Source organism: Neopsephotus bourkii, unplaced genomic scaffold (assembly GCF_033783945.1).
Source record: "Neopsephotus bourkii isolate Nb327-2 ecotype Australia unplaced genomic scaffold, CSIRO-AGI_Nbou_v1 NB_1493, whole genome shotgun sequence".
Taxonomy (NCBI): Eukaryota; Metazoa; Chordata; class Aves; order Psittaciformes; family Psittacidae; genus Neopsephotus; species Neopsephotus bourkii.
In genome coordinates this window covers 4,413,215-4,436,831 of record NW_026901969.1, presented here as the reverse complement: position 1 = coordinate 4,436,831, position 23,617 = coordinate 4,413,215, and the positions used below count along the sequence as shown (strand labels likewise).

Genomic DNA, 23,617 nt, shown 5'->3' with positions numbered 1-23,617 from the left:
AGCACTCTGGGCAGCCTTGCAGAGTGTATCGAGAGAACAGGTGTTGATCTCCCTCTCCTTTCCCTCATGGACAGGGCCAAGCATCCTCTGGATTAGCCTGCTGGTGCACAGCCAATATACATGGTCTGTTAGGGCTTAAGGGTGCTTAGCTGCTATGTAAAATACCCTGAGTACTTAGCCCATAAAATCAATGTGAGTTGTGTTTGCAGATATGAGGGCAAAAGTGAGGCACTGCTGCTGATTTTCAAGAATTGTCTGCAAGACATTGCTTCTGCCATAGAGAAAGTTACTTTGGAAATAATGGGCAAATGCCTTTTCTTCAGAAATAATTGCGTTCTCAGAAATCTGTGTTTCCGTCAAGCCTAAAGAAAGCATTACAGTTGTTATATTCAGGAAATTACAGCATTTAAGCTGAAAACTCTTAGACTTTTCTCCCAGAATATGAAACTTCAACAACAGCAAAAATTACATAAGAGAAACCCTATTCTTTACAAGTGCTGAGGGTTTGACTGTTGTGCTAAAGGAGAAATACCTAATAATTCTGAATATCCAGTGACAAAGGTGAGGATTTTAGCTGTTTATTTCAGTTGCTCATTATGAAGGTAAATTTAAGGCTACTAAAGTGCTCTGTACTGAAGGTGGTTATAGTGTTAGTCCCTGGAAAATATTATAGGTTGTTCACTACCATCCAGTTCTCACATCGCAGAGAAAAACTGCTCAGCTTTCTGTCTTGCAGATTATCCTCACAGGAATTGTCCTACTGTCTCATAAAGTAGTTTGATGGCACTGTTATTACTTAGCTGATGGATTACACAAGAGCCAAATCTATTCTGCAAGATGAAATATTTTAAACATAACATAGATTTATATAGTTACCAGTACAGAAGATTACAGTGTTGTGTCACAGTAAGGGAAAGGGCAAGAAGTGTTTTCCATACTTCGTTCCCTCACACTTGCACTTGCCCTGAGTTTTACGTTTATAAGGGGAATGAGATTGGCTAAACAGCCTTTCTAACAGAAAAAACATTTTGGTGAGTACGTGTTAGGTGGAAAATGAATTGAATTGAGATCACTGACCTCCTTTTGGATCTCATACAGTTACACAATGCAGTGCTTTTTGGTAAACTGCCAAGTCTCCTAATGCCAGGATATACTGAGATACAAAGGAAAATCCCAGATGTTTGAATGTCCCATGAAGGCTAGGACATAGATGCATGGGGCAAAGGGTTATGCTTCTCTTTTCAGCACCTTCTTTCCCAATCCCTGCTGATACCTGGTTGCTTGGTAGACTTAAAGAAATGGGTGAAAAGTAATCTCTTGTTGCATGCCCTTTCTTCTGGCAGGTTTTGCCTGAGAAAATTTGTTCTTCTTTGTTCTTTTCATTCTCTCAGAAAGTAAACATGGCCTAGTATAACTTTAAATGTTTAAATGTAGGTAAAAATAACCTAGATGATTATAAAATAAATGAACCTCACACTTAATTTTTTATAGGAAAAAAGAAAAAAATATGGTCTTAACCAAACCGGCAAGCATAGATTTCTGTTACAAGGCTATTCAGTCTTATTTTTGAGAATTATGCTAAATGATGGGCTATCCAGACTTATCTTAAAGCTAACATACTTAACTGCTGCCTTAGCATCAGGACACAGATGGATGGGAAAGATGACCCTGACCTCCATAAGACCCACATTCCTGTGCAAGGATAGAAGCATGATAATCAGGAAATGATGGTTATTAGTTACAGAAAATGCATTATTGTGAAAACCAGGAGAAAAGTGCTTATGAGAGGAAGTGATTGGATTATAGGGGAATGAGGGAATAAGACTAGGTCACTTCTACTGAGTAAATTGCTGTGATTTATAAGAGAAAGGGTATAGTGATATCGTGGCCTCGTATTGACTAGATTCATTTCACAAACAAACCTAAATCAGAACATGGCAGTTAGTTACCCACTGAAGCACAGCTTTTTAAAGGATGGTTTTTGTAAGACATGAGACCCATTAGACACATTTCCCTTTCTAGTTTTCTTTCTTTGTAATTATACTGGTTATTTCAGAAAATATTCCTAAATTTCAGTATAATTCAGTTGTCTGGTTTTGTACGTTTCATGATGAAAATTAAACAGGCGTTGATGCTTAGATGTATTTTAAATAAGTATATTAAATGCAGCAGACTCAAAATTTTCTTGCAAAGATTTTAAAATGTATCAAATGCAAACTGCATATGGGAATTATTCATATAATTAACTTGAGGTTGGTTATGCTTTAAAATTATTTCACACCACTGTTGTCTAGTGCATAAACCTAAAGTGACTTCTGGAAAAAAAGATAAATTGAGAGATTAAACGCTCTATTAATGCTATGAAAAAAGTAAGGAAAAATTGTCCTTGAAAACTTGGTGGGTTTGGAAACTAAGCTATTTGTAACTTTATACTGTTTGAGAAATTTCACTGGGTGACAAAGGTAATAGCCTGCCATAGTTACTGAAAGCATCATTTACAGTGTTTAAGCAACAAGTCTGACATGCATTAACTGCAAATTAATTCTAGTTTTTAGGAAAGTGCTAATTCTAGTTTTTAGGAAACATACTTGCCCTTGTATTTTATCTGTTCTAGTTCCCCACTCAACAGCCAGCCTTCTCTGAGCAGTCTCTGCTTTCATCACCCCTCATATGCTTTCATAGTTCATTCAGTTACACTCTTCATTCAGTTGTTCACATTATTCAGTATTTTTGGGGACTGCTTCCAGTGGTTGAATTTGATCCTGCCTACGAAGTCTAGTATATTCCTGCTAATCCCAGCACAGCAATCTACCCCCTATATCCAGCACCCTAAACTCTTCATATGACCTTATCAACTCTCAAGTCTTCCTGTTTCATTCTGCCACTACAGTGCAAAATTTTGACCTTCACAGTGCAAAATTTGTGATTTATCCTCATTAATCTTTCACACATAATTTCCAGAGTTACATACCTCCTTCCATGCTGTTTTTCCTTTTCCTAACCTGTTTTGTACCTAGAAAACTAAGTAGCTGAATATACACTCCAATTTTGCCCATTAAGCCCTCCTACCTAATAACTAATGGTGAAAAAATGCATATTCATGCATTAATCATGTTCGAGAAAAGAGACCACGTCTTCTGATTCACATAGATATTTCCTTATGTTTTATAACAGATTGTTCACTGGTATGTGTTAATCATAGTTGCATTTTTTCTTAGTAGACAAAAGGCACCCTAAAGCCAAGTTCTGGAAAAATTTACAAATCTGTTGTTGCTTTTACAACAGGCTATTCACTGATATGTATCACAGTTGTCTTTTTTGTAGTAGTAGATCCCAAAAAAAGGCACCATGGATCCAAGTTCTGGCATTAGCTACACATCTGTTGTCACTTCTATCTCAAATTTTAGTTTTCCTGAAATTCACCATAGTCATTATGAAAAAGTAGTACTACTTACTGGGAACTGCTATGTTGTTATTATGATTTCATTAATTTCTTATTCATGAATAAGAAATAACTAGGTTAATTCACACATCACCTTGACAAAAGGAAATCTTAGGAAAATCCTGTTTCTTAACGTGAACAATCTTGCCTGCTTACAATACCTATCACTTTTGTGTGTGTGTTTTCTGGAGTTTCTCGACATGTTAAGTTGAAATGAAATCTAGAAAATAATTTTTTTTCTGTGTAAAATTATTTGTATTATTATTTTCCAACATTGCTGGAAATTTTTTTCTAGCATGCAGACAAGCAAACACAATTTCTTGTTTGAATGATTTCTTCAACATAAATGTATTATACTTGCCTATTTGTATAAAATGCTTGTAAATATTTTGCTTGTGTCATGTAAAATACATATAAATAACTTGTAATTAAAAAAACCCTGTGATTTCAATTTAAGATGAAGTTGTAGGCTGTTAGTGTTCCAGAAAAGTTGTAGTAACTGCAATGAAAGATGGACGTGTTTCTAAATCACACTGTATGCTTTGTATATGAGAAAGAAAAAGTTTTATAATTATTTAAGTAGTGTATATTGTTAAATGCGTCACAAAATTTACTTTCAAACTGAAAAATACTCTCTACTGGCAGCTAAAACTGCTGGGTTATTTGTTGAGACTTCTTTGACCATGACTCACATATGTATTTTTTTCCTACAGCTCCAGACAGTCCTCCAGAAAATGTGTCTGTTTTAGCCACGTCTCCACACAGTATTAATATCACCTGGAATGAACCTGTCATCATTACTGGACCAACATGCTACCTCATAGACATTACCTCAGTAAGGCAACTCTGTTTTACTGTTGGTAGTTATACAGATGATTAGTGATATAAACACCACAGCAGATATTCTCATAGGAATTACAGGATAGATATCAACTGGATTGAAAAACAATATACTGCGTCTATTTCCACATAAACTCCACACAAGTATTAATTGTACATTTATAAATTCCTTAATGGGAGATAGATTAGTTGGTATTAAAAAATTCTGCTAATAAGAGGTCTTCAATTCAAACCAAGTGTAGCTATAAATGCATACAGAAAAACAGTAGCAGAGCTTTGCAGAGGTGTACCTCTTTCTAACAACGATGCTGTTTACCAGTAAAAATAACAATATTGTTTTTATTCTTCAAAGGAAGGAAAAGTTCATTGTCATGATTTTACAAACCAGAGCAGAAAGCCTAGCTACAGGAAGTGACTTTTACAAAGTTGCACTGCATCAGAGTCAAGTCAAGCTAGATTTCCCACTCTCCACTTAGTGCTCTGTCCATGAGATTAGCTGTAATTTGGTAGCACAGCAATAACACTTCTTCCTCCTTGATCTTTATAAGCAAAAACAGAGGCTGACTTAAGAGAAAAGCTCTAGTGGCCTTTCTCTTTTCATCCTCTACTACCCTTACAATACTCTTTAAAACAACCGTTAATAAACCTCATTTCCGGCCTGGTGGCAAGATATGAAACTTTCTAAGTTAGAGCACATGAAAAGTTTTGAATAGGATATAGATTCCCTGTACTTCCAGAAATTATGCAGACAGGGATATTAGTGAAAATGGGAAGCAGTTTACCAGACTTTAGCCAGGAAATCTTGCTGTTTGAGGCTTCAGAAGTCCTGAATCAGCCTGTTTGTTAGGTAACAGGGAAAAAAAAATAATAAAAATTACTTTAAATTATATAAAGGTTTTAAACAGAAAATTCTTTCAGTTATCTGAGAAGAGAGTAAGACTATTATGTGTATATTTTCAATGTTTCTAAATTAGGTATAAGAATTACAGATTTGCTAAAATATTAATGCTGAGATTTTTCTGCAATTAAAATTGCTAGAGATCATTAAAAACATACCAAATATTTTTAAGCTCCTCAGTAAATCTACAGAGTAATTTGTGTAATATTTAACAGATTTTTCCTATGACTAATAATTCCTATATTATAAACAGGGTGTTACCTGATTCTACACTATGAAAATGTTATAAATGCCTTATCAATATAAGTTATAGTAAAACTCCTGATGTAAGATGAACTATGGAATGTTTCATGTGAGAGCCTGCCAGCATTTGGAAGGAACTTAAAAACCTGTTCCAAATGCTCAATTTGGAGGGCTTTGGTTTTGGTTTTACGAAGTTGTTCATTTGTTTGTTTCAAATATATTTCAGATATCTAGCTTTATGTTTAGGGATTCCTTGTAATCAGATGTTGTTTGTCTAATAATCAGTAACTACAGGTGTCAGTTCTTTAGATAATCTCGGTAGACAAATCTATTTCTTTGTAAAGGTCAATAAAGCTGTCACTATCTTTTTCAGTGAAAATTTGAGTATACATTTTATTGTCCCAGTGGACAATTTTTTATGAAGACTCCAAATTCCACAAATTTTGTGTATGTACAACTTTACTCTTTCTAATTCTCAACTGAGTGTCTAAAGATTTATAAAAATTGGCTCATAGAACAGAATAATTTCCATCTACTCTGAGTGATGTCTTTATTCCTAAAAGGTAATAATTAGTATTTATTAGTGAATGTTGTAGAGTTCTGTTTTAGTTACTAGGATGTTTCTTTCAGTTTTATAGATCAGAAAAACTAAAAAGTACTCTCTCATTATTTTCCTCCAAGTCGTGTTTTAGTTTGTCTTGCTGCCTACTAAAATTAGAAGAAGTCCTGAACAAAACATTACTGAAAATGAATAAGGAAGATGAACCATTAAACTTCAGGAAGAACAGAAATGCATTTAATGATGTAGTGCTATGATTGTGTTTTAGCTCTTGTATAAATATATGCCAGATTTTTCACAGATAGAAAAAAGTGGTTCAGTTCTTGATGGCCCTCCCAGGAAATGAATGTCTGTTTAATCCATCAGAAAGTTTAGTTCAGGTTAAATCTCACAGGGATATATGCATATCTGTCAAATAAAAGCTATGCCTGAACTATTCTAATGTTTTAGCAGCTGCATTTAATACAGATTTCATCCAGTGGGAAAGCTACTGTACAGCTACCTAACCCTCTCTTTCAAGTTACACACTGAAGAAACAATAATGAAAACATAATTAACTGAAGTAGTGGGAATAGACATAAAAATAATTTTGTAAGCGATACCTAATCAAATATTAGAAAAGTTTCCATTTTTTCCTTTTAATCCTTTTTTAAACTAACATTAGAAGTGATTAATTGGATATAAAGCCCAGCACACCAGTTTTTTCCACAGAACTACAGATTATTGGAGATGTAGGGATGATAGAGATCCCAGGACATATTCCAGTCCATATCCTCCTTTGACACAGAAAAAAAGTGTACCTGAAGTCTTCCTCACAAATGATTCATTATGCTGTTCTTAAAAATTTCCAGTGCTGAAATTGCTCAACAACCCTCAATAGCTTGTTCTAGTTTTCAACTAAGTAGTCATAGTTTTAGTTGCATATTTAGGTATACCATTGCAGGTTCTGTAATTTTTAAATTGTAAACTTTTTTTGGTGTAAATGAATTTTCTATTTGTGTTTTCATTAAAACTAGAAACAATGGATTATCTTCAATTTAGTAACATTCTTTTTTGTATTTTGAAGTCATTATAATGTCTTCCACCATTCTCTCTTTTCTAGATTGAGTTCAAATTATTCTGCCTTTTAGCCTTTCTAGTGAGAGAATTAGTCCCTCCACACTGTCTAACAAATACTGCTTCTATTAATAAATCCCAGGCAGAATTGCATTTTCTGCAATCATATCAACTTTATATATTGCTGCTCAATTTTCTTTTTGTTAATTTATATTCCAAACAGTTTCCTGCTATATAGCTGTTCATCCTCTGCATCTTTGCCCAGTTAGATTTCCATTTCAGGTCACTAGAGATCCCCTTGCCCAGTATCTACTAAGTGGTTCATGTTTGTTTGGTGGAAGACAGTACCGAGTATTAATCCTAACTACGTGAAGTGCTAGAGAGGGAACACATGGGTGAGATGGGAGTGTACTCCCCTGTGCAAGTTTTTAGTCTTGGTACCTAGAGTGTATTTGTCAATCCTTCTATACAAATGGTTAGAAAAATTGAAAAATAAAAGTTAAATGAAGTGTTCAAATAGTAATATCCTGCTTTTGACTGCTTCATGTCTTGAAATATTTTTTATTATTATTTTACAGGTAGATAATAACAATTATAAAGCTCAATTTCTGAAGACAAATGATGAGAGCAAAGTCTTAGAAATTTATGATTTAAAAGCGTTTACAAGGTATTCTGTAGTAATTATAGCCTTTACAGGTGATATTAATGCTGCACTCCTTGAAGGCAAGGCTAGTTCTCCAGTAATTGTCTCCACTTTTGAAGCAGGTTTGTATTTTTCTTTACTTTGCATGAATTAAACTTTGCAGGGTTTTTTTTCATCTGCCAAATAAACGAGAGTTTTGAACACATGGTGCATTTCTAATGCAGATTTGTTCTCACAGTATTTTTTCTCTAATATTTAAAAAGGTGACAGTCAACAAAAAAATGTGGTGATGATAAATACTAAGATTTACCCTTAGTAATGCAGAGATTGTAATTTGCTTCCCATAAATATGGATGAATGGAATACAGCCATCTAGATTACTTCTACAATGTCAATGGGGAGAGGTCCTATCTGTATTAACATGTGTATATATCTGTATTAGGAAGGGGTCACTCCCCCTGTGGAGGTGGCTGTTCCTTAAGAGAGTATTGAAAACTCCATACAATGTCTTTGGTCTTGATGCAAAATTTCAACATAAAAAAAAAAAAGTGAATCTTACCAGTTATAAATGGTACCTGTATTGACTTGAGGACATGATCTGTGTATTCACATTGGAAGGAGGTTGCTAGTGAAGGCCCAGAGGGATCTGTGCTCAAGTCAGCTGTTCCACAACTTCAAAACAATCTGGAGAGTGAGGTGGATACTAGGGTGAAAAAAGCTGCTGATGTAGTTAAGTTACTCAGATAAATAACACTGAGAGAGTGAGGAACTGTGTAAGGGCTTCATGACACTGAGAGGCTGTGTTACAGAAAAGTAGGTAGCATTTTTTTGAGTATATATAAACACATGTACATGGGGAGATACAGTCCTAGCTTTGCATATATAGTCTCTGGTTATGCTCTAATATCTTTGCTGCTTTTCATAGAATCATAGAACAGTTAGGGTTGGAAAGGACCCTTTTGAATTGCTCGTTGAGGATATTTAAACAAGCTAACATGCCAAACAACAGAAAAGTATTTTCTGAAAAGATGCTGAAATTTTGTTTCATTCAAACTAATTATCAACAGTGTAAAAGCTGTAATTGCCTTATCTCTAGTGAGGTCAGCTTTTTCAGCTTTATTCTCAATTTAATTTCAAATCTAGACCTACTACACAATGATTTATTACTTATCTTTCCTTTGATGTATGAAAATCTGATGTCCGTAATGATATGAGTGTATGTGTATATATATATATATTTAACTCTCTAATGCCTTTAATACATTGCATTCTAAGAATTTCATGGCCTGTTTATATCCCTATGGTCTGATATGGCCCTTTATTGTGGAAAAATGAATGAATATTGAATCAGGTAGTAGCTGCAAACTGTCTTTTTTGGTAGCCCATTCTCTTATGTGAAAATGAGATACATTAGGAGGTGCAGTAACTTTAGAGAGGAACAGTTATTTTTTCCATATCTTCTTGTCTCATTTGGTTTGTACAATTTAGCATATTGCTGAGTTAGGACCAGTTTACACAGACTTACTCCAGGGAAGCCTGAGTAAGCATTAGTTGGCTGGTATAAAAAAAATGGGAAAAGTAAAAGACAACTGAATTTAAATCCTTGGCTGAGGGAATGTGTTTACCTTCAGTTTCTTGATTTCACTATTTAGAGGTCACGCTACATACTTGTCTGCTCAGGTAGAGCAATAAATAATTTAGCTGACTAGAAAGAATGTTACAGCCTTTTCTTTCAGATAGGGGTATTGGGAAAGTGATTTATACCTTTGCTGTCCTGAGAATAGGCTACTGGAATAAGTGTTTGACAAAAACTCTCTTTGGGAAAAATGTGTATTGTGTTTGTGTCTAGGCATCAGCTAGTGGAAAGTTTTTTCCTGGAGTTAGCTGTGATAAGCAAAGGCTCTCAGGAGCATGGTGGCTTGTTCATATGTTGGGAGGCAGCTTGCTGTTGACAGAGGGCATTCACAAAAGGATATTCAAGACTAACACTTGCTTCTTGCTTGTCAACCAGTGCAAGGATTTGTTTACCCCAGATGTACTTCAAGGTATAATGATGCCTTTACGCTTTCTGAGTAGAAAATAAGAAGAAACTTCTCTGAGTAGAGACTGCTGAGGGTTATTTAATAACTATTTTTTATGTTTCTGTTATTAAATGCTATCACTAAGAATAGGATTTCAATAAGTATTTAGCTTTTTAATTTTTTATAAATATTTATATATGTAATAAGTATTTGAGATATCTTTAATAAAAACAGAGAATACCAATAAAATAATACTGATATGCAAAAATATAATTTGTAATTTTTCAGGTTTTACTCTAATAGTAGTAAACTGATTATGTAGTTCATTGAAATATTTTTTTCAGTGCCTGAAGATCCACCTAACAACATAACATTTCAGAAAATACCAGATGAAGTAACAAAGTTCCAGGTAACATTTGTGCCACCATCTGAACCAAATGGAAATATTCAGGTGTATCAAGCTATGGTTTACAATGAAGATGACCCTGCTGCCATCCAGATCCACAATCTTAGTGTGATTGATAAAACAGATCAATCAGTCACTGCCATGATAGAAGGACTAAAAGGAGGACATACCTATAATGTCAGCGTAAGAACTGATAACTTTTCTTTGGATTTTTTCTCTCAGAGTGAAAAATTAGTCTGAATAGGGAGCTCAAACCTAGGCCAAATATGAAATATTCATAGTGTTAGCTGGGGCATGAAGCTGGCATGTGTTAGCTGACATGTAAAGAGAGACAAGCCTGAAGAATGAGGGGAGCAATGAAGAGGACAGAGTGAGTAGGAGCAAGACACCTCATCAGTAGTTAGCTTTGTACTCTGAACCAGCAGTTCGTGTGCTAGCAAAGCAACCTGTGACATATTTATGCAGGTACAAGACTAAATCTGTCCCTTAATTCCACTACTAGCATTGTTCATTTGGCTCAGATGAAAGGTCCAGTTCTGCAAGGGGAGCTTGCTAGAAGTATGTGCATGAAGTCCTTTCAAATAATCAGAGACTAGGACATGAGAGGAGGCAACAAAACTGTTTTAAGTGGGCTTGTTTTTCTTTTTGTAAGAGTTACATTACAAGCGATGAAGTGTTACTGAACTTAGGATTGTAAATAAATATGAAGTAAGTTCTAGCAAAGTGTGAATGACAAGAAGAGTGCTTCACCATTCATTGTTGGTTCAAATATATCCAGATTTGGCCACATTGAAGCTATTGCAAATACTAATTTTAAAAAGTGTTTGGTTTTTTTAAGGTATATGCAATTAATGGTGCTGGTGCAGGTCCAAAAATTCAACTGAAAATAACCATGGATATCAAAGGTATGTCTCATAAAGTATCCTTTAGCTGAAATCTCTATAAATGCTGAAGAAATTGCTTTTCTAGATATGACTATACAGCTGTGTGCTTTTGTCTATTATATAGAGCCTGCATAATGTAGGAACGGGAAGACAGAACTAATGGACTTTTATTGCAGTGCTCAGTTTTGCTCCCTGTCACTGATCATATGCTATCTGTATCTGAATGATACTGTAAACCATGTGCAGACTTGGTGAAGCAATCATGTTGACTTCAATATTTTAGTTGCCATCAGTGAACAGCTTAGAAGAATGTCGGAGAGTTATTGTGAAGTATATTGTGTCACAATTGTGGAAATAAATAGTCATTGATTGGAATTTGTGAAAAACTGAGACTTGATCTTTTTACTGTTTTCTTTTTGAATGGAAAACTGATATGAATAGTTATTTATCAGAACACAGGTTGTAGAGGCTTAAGGCATTAAGCAGGACATTAGGTTGTCCTGAAAATATGCTGAAGATTTGTCCTGCATAACACAGCTATGTGCCTGAACAAAACTCTGTGGTATATCTTTGTTTAAAAACAGAACCGCCACGACCTAAAAAGAAGCCAGCACCAGTTTATGACAACAATGGGGCGTTACTCGTCACAGATACAACAATGACGATCAGAATGCCAGTATGTTATTACAGTGATGATCATGGCCCTATCAAGAAGATTCAAGTTCTTGTTGTGGAAGCTGGAGGTAGAATTTTATCAGTTCTCTTGAAATCTGTTTTCAAGGTGTTTTATTTCTTTACCTTCAGGCTGTTTGTCTTGTGTTTCTTTTCTTGGGTCGCAGTAGTTTCATGTTAGAAAACAGTAAACAAAGTCACTTTAGCTGTGGCAACAGTACTTAGAGCAAATTTCGTTCACAAGACCTGTGGGCTGATACTGGATTTTGGGAATGCTTGCCAACTAAGAGTCATCCATGATGGTTTAAGTCACCAATGTTATTCTGGGCCTATTGTTTTTATTGCATGTCTTTATTTCCAATTTCCTTGGGGAATAAAAAATACATTTGACATTTTTGAAAGATAAATAAATCTGAAACATTTTATTACAAGGTTATTCTTCTGTTGCTGTTAGTGTTGCCTGTAAATGTAAAATATCAACTGCAGTAATGTGCAGTTAATGTTTCCATTTCATAACAGGGCAGAGGAATTTATATAAATCCCTTCTGTAGACTATGGGTTAGAATGTCTATTTCCTTGTATGGACTGATGAACATAAGAACAATGCCAGAATACTCTTTTGAATGATTGCCCACCAACGTGAGTGGGAGTTTCGTGATAGGACATCATATAGTCAGGGTTACTTTACCTAATAAGGACAAATTCCAGGTATTTAATTAATTTGTTTTGCTTACTTTCAAAGTATAGAAGTAAAGCATCCACATTAAGTGAATACACATTAAGTCACCTTTTTCTGAATTTTGCATTTTAGCACTGATCCTACAGGCATTTACTTCGTAGCTATTGATGTGAAATTTCTCTTGAGCTGATTGAGATGCAAATACCATGTTAAACAACATTTTAAAGTTTTTTCTTCTGAGTTGCTGGGTGCTGTTCACTTATGGAATTATAGTAATTTCATTTATGAAGCAGTCTACACTGTCTTCAGAGGAAGCATTTTTTACTGTCTTTACTATCTATGCTCAGTTTCAAAATCTTGTACAAGAGATATCATCTATGGGCAGAGGTCTTCTACAAGACTGCCCCTGGAATTTTCTAGTTAACTTACTCTGAGTCAACAAAATGTAGATAGTGTTGATAATAAGGAAATCTGTGTTCAATTGCAAATACATTTATAGACTTGGTTGTGCAAATAGCATTGATAACTCTTAAAATATCTGGTTCCTACTTAATTTCTTTAAGTCTGGTTAGAATGCAAATTGTATCTGATTATTCCTTTTCTTGGCAACAGCTCAGCATGATGGGAATGTTACTAAGTGGTATGATGCCTACTTCAACAGACCAAGACCATATTTTACAAATGAAGGTTTTCCAAACCCACCATGTGTAGAAGGAAAAGAAGATCTGAGTGGCAAAGAAGAGATATATGTCATAGGTGCCGATACTACCTGTATGATACCAGGCAGTCAAGACAAAATATGTAATGGCCCACTAAAACCAAGAAAGCAGTACCTGTAAGTACATTTGTCTCTATGTTTGTCCCAGAGGCAGATTTAAGTGAAATATGCATTTATATAAACATACAAAATGTGTAGTTCGATTATGCAAAGGTGGAGATTGAAGTGACTTTCACGTATCTCTGATTTTAATTTTTTTGGCTGAGCATGAACATGGAAGACAATTTTTTTTAAATGTTTCAGGTACCAATAGGTGCTGACTGTGTTCTTAAAATAAATAAACTCAAACTCAAGATAAGTAATCAATAGTTTGATTATACATTTAAGGTCTATTGACACTGAGTCATCGATGCATGTCGTAATGTCTCTTTAGCAGGTGAATAATGATTCCAGCTTATGTTATACTAAAACTGACAAATGGCTCTTAGTTTCTAAGTGAAATTAAATAAAATGAACATTAACTTTTTTTTTCATTATTTTTCTTGGTTTTATTTCACAGATTTAAGTTCAGAGCAACTAATGTTAAAGGACAGTTTACAGATTCTGACTATTCTGACCCTGTCAAAACATTAGGTAAGAAGAGTGTAATTTACCAAAGTATTTCTCTATTTCCAAAGAATCTAGACAATTCCGTATTTCTTTTTAATACAATAGTTCCCCTAAGGTAAATAATCTCTATTTTTGTTGGACCTAGCTTAAGCAGAATGGCCAAGAAAATTTACCCATTCCCTTGTATGTCTTTTTGAGGTTGTCAGGACGTCTCACCTCAGCCTGGACTTTTAAATAAAGAAGCAGTATTGGCAATGTTTATTAGAAGAGATTCAGTTACACCCATAAAAATACCATTTTGCCAGTATATCTCATCTTGCTTTGTGAACTACCAGAAGCTCTACTGTTCATGTAGTTTTCCTTTGTGTTGGTGTAGAGCTATTGCTGTTATGCTTTGCTAGGTAGAAAGCTGACTGGATGGCCAGTCCCAAAGAGTGCTGGTGAATGGAACTAAAAGCTGACTGGATGGCCAGTCCCAAAAAGTGCTGATGAATGGAGTAAATCCAGTTGGCAGCTGGTCACAAGTGGTGCTCCCCAGGGTTCAGTACTGGCACCAGTTCTGTTTAACATCTTTATCAAAGATCTTGACAAGGGGATCTGGTGCACCCTCAGTGAGTTTACAGATGCCATCAAGATGGGTGGGAGTGTTGATCTGCTTGAGGGTAGGAAAACTTTACATAGGGATCTGGGTAGGCTGGATCGATGGGATGTGGCCAATGGCATGAGGCTCAACAAGGCAAAGTGTTGGGTCCTACACTTGGCTCAAAACAACCCCATGCAATGCTCCAGGCCTGGGGAAGAGTGGCTGGAAAGCTGCTGGGAGGAAAAGGGGTGTTGTTCAACAACCAGATGAACGTGAGTGAGATCGTGCCCAGGTGGCCAACAAGACCAAGAGCATCCTGGCTTCTGCCAGAAATAGTATGGCCACCAAGACAAGGGAAGTGCCTGTCGCTTTGTACTCGACACTGGTGAGGCTGCACATCAAAACCTGTTTTCAGTTTTGGGCACCTCACTACAGCAAAAACATTGAGGTGTTGGGATGGGTCCATAGAAGGGCAATGAAGCTGATGAAGCACAAGTTTGATGAGGAGCAGCTGAGAGAACTGGTGTTGTTTGGCCTGGAAAAAAAGGAGGCCTGGGGAGACCTTATCGCTTTTTACCACTGCCTGAAAGGAGGTTGTAGCAGGGTGGGTGTTCGTTTCTTTTCGCAAATAACAAGCAATGAGACAAAAGGAAATGACCTCAAGTTGCACCAGGGGAGTGATAGATTGGATATTAGGAGCAGTTTTTTTCCCTGAAAGGGTTGTCAAGCATTGGAACAGGCTGCTTTGGTGATTATTGCCATTCCTGGAGGTGTTTAAAAGACACATAGATGAGGAACTTAAGGACATGGTTTAGTGGTGGACTTAGCAGTGCTAAGTTAACAGCTGAACCTAATAATCTTAAACGTCTTTTCCAACCTAAATGACTCTATGATTCTGTGACTCTATTCCAGTAACCCTAGTGCAGGAAAACTTTCAGTTGCAGATCATTTCTTCTACTATCAGCTCAGAGGACATGACTCTTTAGCTCTTCATCCTTTAGATGCAGACAAAACTCCATATTAGTTAATAAATTGATATCATCTAATAGAATCCCTCTGGTTCTGATGTCACTGGCCAATAGACCAGCTGTTATGGGGTCTCAAATCCAGCATAAATTCCTCCATGGCAATGTTGAAGGCTTGTGGCAGATCATAGTAAGATTTGTAAGTTCTTTGAATATATTGGTAAGCCAAAACTTACTTATCTAAGCATTAGCCCTGCCTTTCTAAAAAGGGATCCCAACACAACTGGATGAATACCCAGAAGAATTTTAGTGGGCACTTATTTTTCATTTGGCATTCATCTTTTGTGATAGGAGCTCCCTTATTCATCTAATACATGTTAGAAATTTGTTACATGATCTGATACTGAAGATCCTGAAATGCTAATTCACTACCTGAATATTCTGAAAGGATCTGGCACTATTTCTCTAGCCCTGAATGTTTTGAAAAGTGCAACACAAAAGTTGTCTTTATGTGTTCTGAGTATAAAAGTTTTAAGCCAATGAAGCAAATAGTTTGCCCACTATGGGAAAGACAGCATGTCCAATCAGGGAAAACAAGTTTATTGGAAATGAGTCCAATTCTAGCCAGTCCTCTGGGCAACTTTCTCGTTTCTAACAGAAAAGTCTGTAATGCTTAAGGAAGTCTTGCTTTAATGGCAGACAGTGCAATTCATTCACTTCTGCATTGTTGGCTTTGGTGTAGATCATAAAGAAGCAGATCTCTTTCTATGCTGACCAAAATGTCATAGGAAAATAAATAGACCCGATAAATTTCTCAGGTATCCATGGCTTCTCATACCCATCCAGTGCCTTCTGTGCTAAAATTTAATGTCAAGCACTGCTTTTAAAATGGGCACTAAAGAAAACTCTTGTCTGGCCTTAACTTATAAATTCCTGAGCCTGTCTTACAAGAAACAAAACAAGGGGAAAAGATAAGTAGAAGTTTCTTCTATACATTCTTACAGGTGTTGTGAAATAACATCAAATTGATATATCATAAGACACATTTTCTCTCGATACATAACATGAGGAAACTTGCCCAAGTGTTTCCTTTTAGAACATGCTCTGGTTATGTGAACTTCAGACTTGCTCTAGAAGCATAACCCAGAAAATGTATCAGAAATATCAGTAGCTCTTAGGTATCTTTGTGACCAATTACTTCTATTCCACCTGTAACAGCATCTTTTCAGAAGAAATTTATGCTGCCTGAAATCAGTATTGCAATTTAATTATAAATCAGTTATCTTCCTCTGTAATAATCACTGAAATACTTGTTTTTCCAATATTACACTTTCATTTAGTAGTTAAAATACTAATTTGAATTTTACATTATTTTGGTTCCTAAGTCTACTTACAGAATAGGTAGATCTCGGAAACCAGAAAGCTAACCTTGTGCCTGTGCCATTTAATACTACATGTTAAATATGCCTGAAGCAGAAAAAGAATATGGAAAACTTGTGAGAGAGTTCTCTGTGACAGACATCAGATGCTCTTGTTAAACAGTAAGAATTTTACTAGGGAGGAACACTGAAGCAGAAATTACTGGAGTGCACAGCTGCAATAATGATTTTTTAATTATAGTGAAGGGTACGTTTTAATATGGTGCTCCCACTCAACCATACTTGGAGTACCACAGCTCTCCTCTTGAGATGGAGAAGTGCAGTTTCTTCCTCATAACCCATGACTGACATTGCAAATGTAATATCCATACTACAATGAAAGGTCAAGATTATTCCATGGGATAATTAAAATGTGGTGACAAATACTATTTAAACTTCTAATACATCAAGGCAGTTTATAATCTTTTCATAAACTCTAATAACTAGTTCAGCAAATCATTGTGGGGCAGCTGGTAGTCCTGTGTAAGTGTAGACTTTTTCCATGTGAAATACACAGCTGATGAGATGGGAAATAATCAAAACGAGGTTTCCTGACACTGCCTTTTGCATAGAAACCTACTTTATGATATTCTGTTATTGGAGTTTGTTATCACCGTGTACTGAGTTGTAGCTTCTCAGAATTACACAACATAATAGCTCTGGTGTCCTCAACATAAAAAGGACATGGAACTGTTGGAACAAGTCCAGAGAAGGGCCACGAGGATGATCAGGGGACTGGAGCACCTACCTCTCATATGAAGAAAGGCTGAGAAAGTTGAGGCTGTTCAGCCTGGAGAAGAGAAGGCTGCATGGAGACCTCATAGCAGCCTTCCAGTATCTGAAGAGGGCCTATAGGGATGCTGGGGATGGACTCTTCATTAGGGTCTGTAGTGATAGGACAAGGGGTAACAGGTTAAAACTTAAAGAGGGGAAGTTTAGATTGGATATAAGGAGGAAATTCTTTCCTGTTGGGGTGGTGAGGCACTGGAATGGGTTGCCCAGGGAAGCTGTAAATGCTCCATCCCTGGTGGTGTTCAAGACCAGGTTGGACGAGGCCTTGGGTGACATGGTTTAGTGTGAGGTGTCCCTGCCCATGGCAGGGGGGGTTGAAACTTGATGATCTTAAGGTCCTTTCCAACCCTAACTATTCTATGATTCTGTGATTCTATAATGTCTTCTATTTTGTCTTCTTTTCCTTTCCCTTGGTCTCCTCTACAGACATGTATAGTCCTTCCCTGTTGCAAAGAAGTAAGAGAGTTATTTTTGTATTCTTAGTGGGTATTCTGACAGCACTGTTTTGTTTAATAGCATTGGCAATGTTTAGAGTGATACTAACTGTAGGGTTTATCATTGACTTCACTGTTTAGATAGATAGATAGATAGTTAGATAGATAGAACTTTTCTAGAGGCTTCTCTGGAGATTTTTTTCTACTGTTCTTCAGCGTTGCTAATATTTGGGCCTTACCACAGAGAGCAGCAAGTGGAAGGGATGTTTCCATTCCTTTTCCCCTAGCAACATTTTTTTATAGACATGCTTTTCTATTCCCTTTCTCTGGCCTAAATTGTTCTTGCCTTACAGTGAGTGATGGCTGCACTCTTTAGAGTTGTGGCTTTTCCTTTTCCACTTCTGGAGTTTAATGACTCCTGTTAGAGCAGTCTGTTCTGAGCTGAAGTAGGAGCTCAGCTTAGGCTAGTGTTCAGACTGGTGTTACTGCACTGTAGACCCACCTTCACCTGTTTAACAGGTAAAACTGAAAAGCACCAGGGGATAGTTGCACACATGGCTGTAGACATACACTATTAGCATTACATAGAGCAGCAGTGCTTAGGAATCTTTACATAAATTGTTCGGTTTTGTTACATTTTTCTTTCCCAAGCAGCACTTCTAATGACACAAAATGGATGCAGTTGTACAGACAGAAAAGTCTCTCATTGCTTCTCAATTTCACCTTGTCAGAAATGTAAAAATTTCAGTGGGTCTATGAAATACTAAATTTTCATTTTCTGTTGCAGGTGAAGGAATGTCAGGAAGATCTGTAGAAGTTATCCTCGCTGTGACTTTGTGTATACTTTCAGTTGTTCTTTTGGTAGCTGCAGTATATGCCTTTGCAAGGTGAGATCTATGTATCCTTACCATAACATGTTTGCAAGCATTCAGAAATGTTTTGAAAAAGAATTGAAACAATCCTAGAAATGGATCCAATCTGTCATTTCAAAATGCATTGCTTTTTGTTGTTGTCTTTCATGTAGAAACATAGTGAGGGATTCACAAAGGCTTTAATCTAGTGACAGTAACCTCCATAGATGGAGGAGAAAAAACAATTTCTCCAGAGGGTAAATTGGAGCAGTAGCCTACCTTACCCTTTTAGAGCCACTTCTCTATTGACTTGAGGATACAGATTGGCATTTCAGCTGGTTGGAGTTAATGTGATGGCTAACACTATTGACAGTTTGATATGAAGTAAATACTCTAAACTTTGTTTTCTGTCTTACTAATAAATTTAGCAGTTAAATACTTTGAAGTCTTACATGTGAAATAAAATCTGAATTTTAATTCAAATTGTGAACAAAATGTCTATGTAAAGAAGCAGACTGGGTACTGCATAAATGATGTTGTCAGCTCGTTAATCAGAAGTTCTGTTCTTCTTCAGCTGCATCATTCAGGGATTGCCAAAGGATTTTGTAGCAAAACTAAGAATATATAGTCTAGATTCTTTCCGTATGAATTTTAGACAATGTAACTGTGGATTTGCCTAAATTACACTCTTGGAAGGGACAACAGAATAAAGGCCAGAGAAGGACTGCTGACAAGCAGTTTTCAGTTTCAGCCTGACTAATCAAAGTATTGACATATGTGTCCTTAAATCTTTTGCATGTTTATTTTTCACCATTTTTTTCTGTTCAGAATTCGGCAAAAGCAAAAAGAGGGAGGCACATACTCCCCACGAGATGCTGAAATTATTGACACTAAGTTCAAACTGGATCAGTTGATCACAGTGGCAGACCTGGAGCTGAAGGATGAGAGATTTACACGGTAAGCATACTCCTTAGGCAAAACAGCAGTCCAAAGGGGCTGTAGCCATGACCCCTTTCTGACCTTTGCTTGTTTGGAAGTGTTTGTGGTGTTCTTTATTTACACAGGTCACTGAGATCCTCTTTCAAAGAATGACCTCCATCCTCAAGACACTTCTCACTAGCTTTTAGAAAATCACTTAATCTTCAGCTCTTTTTACTACAAGATAAAGATCTAAGTGCAAATCACTGTTTAATTGTATTACCAAAAAGAGGGCTACATATTTTTAAACATGCAGAATTTCTGAGGTTTTTTGATTGCCCAGTTTTTTATGTAGACTGCAAAACTCCATACGCACTTTGAGAGTCAAACTCCTAGAGTTCTAAGTTAACTAATTCAGGAACAAATCTGCCATTGTTTAATAGAAATTCAGAAAGCACAGAGTGTTTTCTTCTTCTTGGTTTTTTTTTTTTTTGGTTTAGTTTGAGATTAAGGTTTTTTTTTCCATAAGGGAATTTACATATCTGGGTTTCTATGGGCTCAGCACACTATCTCTCCTGACATCTACTCCTTTAAGGTGTGTGCAGCAATTCCAGGCTATTTATATTTTCTGTCCAACAAAGAATCTTGTCAGGTATTTATCAGAAGTAAAAGAGCTCTTTCTGACTGCCAGGAAAATTGATATTATTCACCAAATAAATACGATAATGATTCTCAATAATATATGACATCCATCTAAGTTAGAAATGTTTGGTGAACATTCTTTACCTGACTGTATTTTCCCTGCTGTGTCAGAGATGAAACACTGTAGTAGGCAGTCTCCTTAAAGATGAGAAGCCTAAAATAGTCTTGCCTTAGCAGTCAGGCATCCTACTGTTGCAGACTAGGAATAGCTGAAAGATGAAAGGTTGTAGCTGTTGACCTGTTTTGTTTGAGTGTGTATATGTCTATGTGTGTGGTACAGAGTAAGTTGGTTGCATGTACAAACCTATTCAAAATAGTGCACACAGGAATGGCTGCTTGTAACAGATGTGAAAACATACTAAGAATCATCTGGAAATCATCTACATAATGGCTGTGGTATGTTCTGTGTGGGGCACGTGTCATTCAAATAGCATTGTTATGTTTTCTAATAACAGTGGAAAGTATTCTCTGAAGAAAGAGCCATTGACAATGCACTGTGATAACTGTGACTCATAAATAATCTTGGTGGATCTTCAAAATGGCCTTGTTTCCAAACTGTTAGCTGAATAAGAATGGTACTAGTTTTGTTTATATACTAAAGTGTTAATGGATTTTACTTCCAGATACTCTTCATTTTTCTTTAGACGCAAGGAGATATTTGTCATCCAGTAAGTTCTTTGTATTATTGAAGCAACATGGTGTGTTTTCCATTGTGTTCTCTTAACTTGTGTGCTACCGTGCTACTTTCAATTATATAGTTAATTGAAATGCCATCCTTGCAGCTATACTAATAACAGTGGTAACTGTCATCATAAAATCATGTTTATTTTTAGTCCCTGATGTTAAGGTACAACAATTTCTCAACTATTTTGAAATAAATCAGGGCAATTTTTACATGGACATTATAACACATTATGACAATATAGCACTGATACATATAACCTATACTTGAAATGTAATGCAAATGTGACAGAAGAAACATGTTTCTTTCCTTCAGCAGTTAGCAGTTAGAATGTATGTAATTAAGAGAAGTTATCTTTCCCTTCAAGTGCTTTTTGTACCCACTTACGCTGCAGCTGTTTTGTACTTTGCCACTTCAATCTCAGCAACATATGCACACAGTCACATCCTTTATCAGTTTACAGAGTACTGTTCTGCCACTTTTCTGTCAAAATTATATGTAGTTTAGATTTGTACAGTCTCAAACTCTACAGGGTAATTGCAAACTATAATATTTCATACTTACATAGTTTACATTCAGGAGGTGATTTATGTACAGCAAGGCCTTTTCTGAACAGTAAGTTTTAGTTACATCACTCTTATTTTAGAGCCAGTCTCACATTTTGTTTTGCAATTTGTCATGTCCTTCCATCTGTATTTTAATCTTTCCTCCTTCCTCACTCCTTTAATGGCCAAAATGAAAGACTCTCTTCTTCTGCCAGTCATGTAAGGTACATGATGCAGCTGTTAAATTTTGGATTATTGTTTTTCAAACAGTAGCAGCACTGAAGCTACAGCAGGCTCCTTGCCCAGGTCCCTTGCTGGATATTAAAACACATTGTTGAAGTTTGAAATTGCAGGCACTAACAGAGTTCCTCAGGACAGGATTCATGCCGTATTTTCAACTAGAAGTCAATAAATGTACTGTAGGATGCTACTAGATAACATGTATGTAGTATTGAGGGACAGGGTATCCCTCATCTGCTCAAAACTTTTTAGTTTATTACAGCTTTTTTGTAAGCTTTAAAGAACGTTTCAAGGCATGGAAGATTCTATACTGGTAAGGTCAGTGACCAAAGAAGACCTTTTAGGGGTCTCTAAAGCTGTCTTTCATATAGATATGTCCTTCCTAATCATGATGAGTTATACCAAGAAGCTGGCAGAAGCATGGCAGCATGCACAAAGGCAGCTTAATGCAAAACCTAACGTCTAGTATTTTTGCTCCCTGTTTTCAGACTTCCAGAGTTACATGACAAAAAAACTCTTGTACCTGATGCCTTTGGGGAATAGCTATGTAAAAGTCAATCACAGTCCCAGTTCTTGTGTTGTCCTTACCATTCTCATGATATGTGGTTAAAGGAGTGACATTAGCATGTTAAATTATTGTATTACATGTTGATGACTACAATTGAAAAGGACTGTGTATCACTGCATCTGCATAACATACTGCTGTACATCTGTGCTATACTGTCTCAGCTGTGTTTGCAAAGCGTGCTCTGTTGCAGAATGCTGATTTCAGTTCATAGCATCTTGTAATTCCATGAGGAAAACATAGATGGGCAGAATCCTTTTCCAGGCTAGCTTGTTTGTATTTCCTTGATAGCAATAAATCACCTGAAATCTGGTCCAACTAGGTATACTTTCTACTCTGAGAGGGTAATGGGGAGTTCCTGTGAAAATCTAAGGTGACAAAAAAATATGAGAGATTTTTTTCTTTACCTACTAATCATCCCATTCAGTGCTCGTTTGAAGGAGCTGGTTTGGAAGCCAGAAGTTTTGTTATTTCTCAGCCAGTGTATTATTTATCACGTTAGCTATTCTAAATTAGTAAAGGGACGGACTTGCAGCTGACACAATTCATTGACACAATCAAGATACTCTAGCCTGCTCCATGAGATCCTTCTTAACTTTCTCTCATATATTGTCTCTTCAGACATTCTCTCATACTTAGTGGATTGTGGCCTATCATCTTGGCTCATATTCTCAGAAAATTTGTGCAGCTGGTATCACATGAGAAATAAAAAGAAGTAGAAAAGGTTTTTTCTGTTCTGTAAGAATATGACTTGAAATATTTTTTACCATTCTTAGCAGATCAAAAGTTCAACAGCTTGAAAAGTTCAATGAACCTGAACTCAGCATATGTTCAATATAGGTTAATCAAAACATTTTATTTCACACATTTTTATGACTTTTTTAGTATGAATTATTTTGCATTAAGAAAGTCAGTTTAAGTAGAAAAAATATCAAATGTAAAAGCGCAAGTACCTCATTTTGACAATTTTGAAACCTTTTGGGGGTCAACTTTTTTTTCAAATTAGGTAATTCACAGCAGTTCCCAGTTCCCAGGAAATTTCTTAAAATAATGGTCATGAGAAAATAATTTACTTTAAAAGCTTCAGTGTTGGAAAAATACTAATACTAGCTTGCACATATACACCGTCTTTCATCAAGTCTTTGTTAGGCAATCAATTAATAGAATGTAGTTTCAGAGAGCATGCAGGGAATTAAGTTCTACTGAATTTGATGCAAGTTGAGACCTGCCTTATGAAGCCAAATGCTAACTT

At 36.1% G+C, this 23,617-nt stretch overlaps 1 protein-coding gene across 1 annotated transcript in view; it reads left to right on the top strand.

The window, feature by feature from the left end:
• Positions 1-23,617, top strand: part of PTPRQ (protein tyrosine phosphatase receptor type Q) — a 127,964-nt gene that overhangs the window by 83,397 nt on the left and 20,950 nt on the right. The window contains exons 45-53 of the mRNA XM_061369360.1: positions 4,156-4,277; positions 7,617-7,803; positions 10,047-10,291; positions 10,947-11,013; positions 11,577-11,735; positions 12,956-13,178; positions 13,621-13,694; positions 18,650-18,749; positions 19,542-19,670. Coding sequence (XP_061225344.1) covers positions 4,156-4,277; positions 7,617-7,803; positions 10,047-10,291; positions 10,947-11,013; positions 11,577-11,735; positions 12,956-13,178; positions 13,621-13,694; positions 18,650-18,749; positions 19,542-19,670 — 1,306 coding nt within the window. The remainder of the gene's footprint in view (positions 1-4,155; positions 4,278-7,616; positions 7,804-10,046; positions 10,292-10,946; positions 11,014-11,576; positions 11,736-12,955; positions 13,179-13,620; positions 13,695-18,649; positions 18,750-19,541; positions 19,671-23,617) is intronic.